The sequence below is a fragment of the Quercus lobata genome, chromosome 4, assembly GCF_001633185.2.
Source record: "Quercus lobata isolate SW786 chromosome 4, ValleyOak3.0 Primary Assembly, whole genome shotgun sequence".
NCBI lineage: Eukaryota > Viridiplantae > Streptophyta > Magnoliopsida > Fagales > Fagaceae > Quercus > Quercus lobata.
Window position 1 is genome coordinate 95,378,681 of NC_044907.1, and position 6,128 is coordinate 95,384,808.

The following is a 6,128-nucleotide window of genomic DNA, read 5'->3' on the forward strand; positions in this document are numbered from 1 at the left end:
AAATGAAATGAGGGACATCTATTTATAGAAACACTTTCACCTATTCATAAAAGGTGAGATAATGAACAAATACATTGTTCCACTTCATTTTGGGTACTCACAGTAAACAAATACTAAATAAATATTGATTAGATTCTAATCAGGTTGGGTGACCCAGCCTAATAACCAACTTACTTTATATATATATATATATATATATAGTTTTATTAATATCATTAGTATTATTACATATTTCGAAAATTTATCTATTGAATTGCATATTTTTTACGTTCTTAATACACATGTCAAATTTTGTACCAATTAGAAATTATTTACTATATAATTTATAATTATATTTTATGCATAATTTTTAATTACAAAAAATTACAATTTAAATAATTTATTGACTTTTCTAAATAAATAAAAAATTTATTGATAACATAACTATTAATCTTTAATTTTTAAAAAATTTTACAAACATAGATAATATAATAAGTAAATGTAATCCAATAATAAAGGTGTTAAATTTAAGTTTTTTATCCATACACGTGTTAGACATGGAATTGGAGGAGTAAAAGAATCTTGGACAGAAAGACTTGAGAAATAGCATTGTTCAGCGGAGGAGGAACTTCCTCGAACTTCCTCTTCTTTCTTTTATTTCTTCTAGAGTGCGTGAGAAAGTAGAAAGTATATCTTTGCTGAAACTTTCAAATGGTTATAACTTATGAATACCAACACACCATTTTGAATCGCAATTCTTTCAAACTGTCTCTCTATCTCTAGCAATTCAATTATGTCAATCTCCCAGAATTTTTTGTCCTGGATCAATATGCAGAAGCACTAAATTGATACAAGTAAGCTTCAAAGAATTTTAGCATCTAAATATGTAATTGCAATTTATGGTTTTGTATTCGTAATTTTTTGTTAAAGATTTGAAACAAAAGCAAGCATTCTACTAAAAAAACAATAGTTTAATTGTTATAGATTTGTATGTTTTTGTTAGTAACTAGTTATCGTGCTTGTCAATTCTGTCATATGCTACAGGTCGAACAGCTGTTGTATTGTAATTAACCAATTTGATTACTTTGTTCTTAGAGTATAAAAAAAGATTATAACTTGTTTTCCTAATTTATGAAAATTAGATATTTTCTTGTCGGATAACTATATATTGTTAGAGCAGCAAGCTGAAAACACTTCCATTTCAATGGCTTCAACTTCAACTTCTTCATCCTCTTCTCGAAGCTCATCCATCTTGGATGATCCATCAAATCCTCTGTACCTGCACCATGAAGAAAGCCCTGGTGCTATGCTTGTGTATCAACCTCTCATGGGAGAGAATTACCCAACTTGGGCGAGATCAATGCGAATGGCATTGATTGCCAAAAACAAGTTGGGGTTTATTGATGGCACATTCACTCTCTCATCTCCAATGGTCAAAACACCATCAACAATTCAAGCTTGGATTCGCTGCAACAAAATGGTTGCTTCATGGATCCTCAATTCTGTTTCTCAAGAAATTGCTACAAGTATAATCTATAGGGACACTGCTCTTGAAATCTGGAACAATCTGAAGGAGAGACTTTCCCAAGGAAATGGACCACGGATTTTTCAATTACAGAAGGATATTGTTGGTATTACTCAAGGAAAATCATCAATGACTTCATATTTCACTCAATTGAAGGTTTTATGGGATGAATTGCAAAATGTTCGACCTTTTCCAGTGTGTTCTTGTGGATCTTGCACGTGCAACTTAGGTCAAAAACTCAGTGATCTTCAACATCAAGATTTAGTGATGCAATTCTTAATGGGTCTTAATGAATCCTGTTCTCAAGTTAGCGCACAAATTCTGCTGATGGATCCTCTCCCATCCATCAATGAAGTGTACTCTTTATTGATTCAAGAAGAAAGGGAATGCAGTGTGGAAAAAAATTTAGATCTTGCAGGAAACAACAATAACAAGAACTCTAAGGGGAAAAACAATTCCACCTGCAATCACTGTGGAATGATGGGTCACAATGTTGAGAAGTGTTACAAGATCTATGGCTACCCTCCTAGCTTCAAGCCAATGGGAAAGAAGTCCACTGTGGTACACCAAGTCAATCTTCAAGATGAACAAGTAGAAAAAAATTCTACTTCTGCCTCTACTTCATTTTCATTCACTCAAGAGCAATGCAAACAATCCTTGGCTATGCTGGGAACTCAAATTCAGTCGGTCAATTTTGATTTTGCTAATAAAGAAGTTCACATGGCCAACAATGTAATTCAGCCAGCCACTCACTCCGCTTTTATGGCAGGTGATTTTCCTTTTTGGCAGAACTTTCATGGTCCATATTTCAGTTATGAATTGAAGCATTTGATATTTTCTGAAATAGTGGTTAATAGACATGCATATGAGGGAGATACTTGTGTTATGGATACTAGGGCTTCAAATCACATTGTACATTCTATTACTCTGCTTATCATAAACACATTTGTAAGCATTATGTTGAGGAACTTCCAAATGGTGAAATAGCTATGGGAATTCACATAGAATCTATTAGATATTTTAATGAAATAGAGTTTGGAATAAAAAATTTGATGTGAGGTGTTTTGAAAAGTGGGTAAATGAAATAGAAAAAATAAGTTCTTGTACTAAAAAAGACAAAAACTAATGCATGAGTTGATATGGATGCTCCTAATCTTCTCTTGAGATAATAGATATTAGTTTTTTTTTTTTTTTTTTTTCTTTGCAAGAAGATGATAGTATATATGTTTTGACAATGATTTATGAGTTTCTTAATTCTTTTTTTTTTTTTTTTTTTTTTAAGAAATAACTGAAAATGCTGAAATCAAAAACAAATACTTTAATCACAATAATTGCAATGCTCTGATCAAAATTCTGGTGTTCGCACCACAATGTCTCTAATTCTCAGCCAACTTTGTTATTAAGTGACAATCTAGCAGCCCTTCATATGGGTTCAATCCAGTTTTTCATGAATAAATTAAACAGATGGAAATAGATTGCCATGAGGGACAAGGTACAAGTTGGGACTATAATATAAAGCTACATCATCTTGGTACACATTCACAACTAGCAAACTTGTTGACAACGGCTTTGAGCTTTAATCAATTTTCAACGCTTCTCTCCAAGATGGTTGTGATCATATAGTGTACAGTTTTTGTTAGTAAGTAATTGTAGTGTTTGCTAGGTGCTTATTGGTTACACTAACCAGTTTGACTAGTTTGATTATCTGTTTTTAGATTATAAAAACAAAAATGAGAATTAAATATTTTCTTATCATATTTTGATATTTTTGGTTGCAGAATTTGTTGCCAACAACAGCTCAGACCCTGGCAATTGGATAAGGAATGGAACAACAAACCCAATTCCAAACTTCTCTAAGCAGCTTTCCATTGCATCACTCTTCCCAGCCTATAAATCTGACACTGAAACTGATGCTAGTTCAGAATCCAACGAAATACCTCCAAAATTACCTCTTTATTCTAATTCCATAATGTCATTCTTCCCACCAGCCAGGTCTCAATCAGACAGTAGTAATTCTGAAAATTATGAAATAATTCCCACTGATCCTTCAGTATCAGCAAGCCCCATACACCCAATCCGAAAAGTTACCTTCAAAGACTTGTTTGAGTTTCGTAAGTGGAAGAGCAGTAATAGTGCAGAATGTAATGGAACACCTCCAAAATTCTCTCATTCCAAAAAAAAATCCATTCTGTCATTCTTTTCCACAGCCAAATCACGAACAAACAATTCCAAAAATGATAAGACAATTCAGATAATTCCTAGACGCACACTCCTAACAACAAGCTTCAAAGACTTGATAGGAATTGTGGGTAAGAAAGAATTTCCTTTGCAAATGCTACTTGAAGCCACCAACAACTTCTCAGAAGATCACAAGATTGGAACAGGTAGCTTTGGCTCAATCTACCGTGCCACTTTAAATGATAGCGGAGTAGTGGCTGTTAAGTGTGATGAAATTTCAAAGTCTAAACCATATGAATCATGTGTGAACGATTGCGAGTACCATGACAATGCTTTCCTAAGTGAATTGGAAGCTTTGTCCCGCCTTAGTCACAAGAATCTTGTTCGCTTATTGGGATTTTGTGAGGATGATAATAAGCATGTATTGGTCTTTGATTACATGAGAAATGGTAGCCTTCATGACTGTCTTCATAAGCTTCCAAGTACTCCTCTAATGTCATGGGTTACCCGGATTAAAGTGGCACTAGACATAGCTAGAGGCATTGAGTACCTGCATGTATATGCAGTTCCACCAATCATACACCGCGATATCAAGTCGTCTAACATATTATTAGATGCCACATGGACTGCCAAAGTGACTGATTTTGGCCTATCTTTGAAAGCCCCCATGGACGCTGAGTCACCCCTTTCGCTTCTTGTGGCAGGCACTGTTGGTTACATTGACCCCGAGTACTATAGGCTTCAACGGTTGACAACGAAAAGTGATGTGTACAGCTTTGGAGTAGTATTGCTAGAAATTTTGTCCGGGTACAAAGCAATTCATTGGGATGAAAATGGTGTGCCATGGAATGTAGCTGATTTTGTAGTGCCATACATTGTCCAAGATGAAATTCAGAAGGTTTTGGACCCAAAAGTACCACCACCTACCCCATTTGAAATAGAGGCAGTGGCATATGTTGGGTACCTAGCAGTAGATTGTGTAAGTCCAGAAGGTTTAAATCGCCCCTCAATGACTGAGATTGTAAAAAGCCTACAAAGAGCCTTGGACGCGTGTGTGGATCCGAATGCTGAATAGCGTTCATTTATTGAGTAGTTTTAACTGGAGTTAAAACAACTGAACGTTAACATTAATGTTAGGTGGCGTGGTAGATGGATGTGTTTGTAGCATTCCTCGCAGGGAGGTGATGAAGCTACCGGCCAAATATACTTCACTTGATATTATGAGACTTACGATTCAATTAGTGAATTCAGCATGTATATTTCTCTGTTCTATATACTTTGAATCTCACCCTGATTCATTCTAGCTTGAGGCATATGTTTAATGTGAGTGTATGTCATAGCACTTCTAAAATGTTGCAATATTTTTTTATACTTTTTTTTTTCCGGTAATTAAAACATTTTGAACAGCTCAAGGACCAAGTAGAAACTTTTCAAAGTATAAGGATCAAATTGAAAACAACTCCAAAATATAAGGATGCTATGTCCACAATATTTTCACAACATTTTCACAACAAATTATAGGTGGTTAGTTGTTATTGGTTCTAATTTGAACCTACCACTGAAATTACTTTTCTACCCTACCAATAACAATATGTAACAACTTACAACATATGATTTGTTATAAAAACGTTGTGAAAACATTGTGGACATATCATTTCTTCCAAATTAAACCTCAATTCCTAAAATTTCGTTCTTCCTCAACGCTCTCAGTATTCAGCAGAACACCACCACCATTTCTCACTAACCAAACAGAAACCAATTGAGAATTTTCTTGGAGTTCAAATAGGATCTAATCTAGCCAATAACTTGAAACACATGAGCATAAACGACAATAGTTTAATTGTTTTAGTTTCCTATGCTACAGGTCATATAGTGTACATTTTTTTGTTAGTAAGAAGTTATAGTGTTTGTCACGTGGTTATTGGTTACATTGTGTAATCAGTATGATTACTCTGTTTTTAAATTATAAAAACAAAGTTTTAACTTCTTTTGCTAATAAAAGAGAATTAAATAGTTTCTCATCATATTTTGATATTTTTGGTTGCAGAATTTTTTGCCAAAAACAGCTCAGACCCTGGCAGTTAAATAAGGAATGGACCAACAAATCCAAATCCAGACTTCCCTAAGCAGCTTTCCATTGCATCACTCTTCCCAGCCTATAACTCTGACACTGAAGCTGATACTAGTTCAGAATCCAACGAAATACCTCCAAAATTAGCTCTTTATTCCAATTTTACAATGTCGGTTTTTTTAGCCAGGTCTCAATCAGATAGTAGTAGTTCTAAAAATTATGAAATAATTCCCACTGATCCTCTATTATCAAAAAGCCCTACATGCATAATCCGAAAAGACTTGTTTTGAGTTTCTTATGCGGAACAGTAGTAATAGTGCATTATCTAATGGAATACCTCGGATATTCTCTCATTCCCAAAAAAAAATCCATACT

At 34.2% G+C, this 6,128-nt stretch overlaps 1 protein-coding gene across 3 annotated transcripts; it reads left to right on the forward strand.

The window, feature by feature from the left end:
- Positions 1–612: 612 nt before the first annotated feature.
- LOC115984242 (probable LRR receptor-like serine/threonine-protein kinase RKF3) lies at positions 613–4,990 on the forward strand. 3 transcript variants are annotated; one of them, XM_031107211.1, is made up of 3 exons: positions 613–833; positions 1,122–2,273; positions 3,283–4,990. In XM_031107211.1, exons 2-3 carry the CDS (start codon positions 1,184–1,186, stop codon positions 4,755–4,757), a joined length of 2,565 nt encoding a protein of 854 aa, XP_030963071.1. In that variant the 5' UTR covers positions 613–833; positions 1,122–1,183; the 3' UTR covers positions 4,758–4,990. The 3 variants fall into 3 exon arrangements, with proteins under 3 accessions (XP_030963071.1, XP_030963072.1, XP_030963073.1); XM_031107212.1 differs by having other exon boundaries at positions 1,160–2,273; XM_031107213.1 differs by lacking the exon at positions 613–833 and having other exon boundaries at positions 851–2,273; positions 3,283–3,525; positions 3,565–4,990.
- Positions 4,991–6,128: the final 1,138 nt, after the last annotated feature.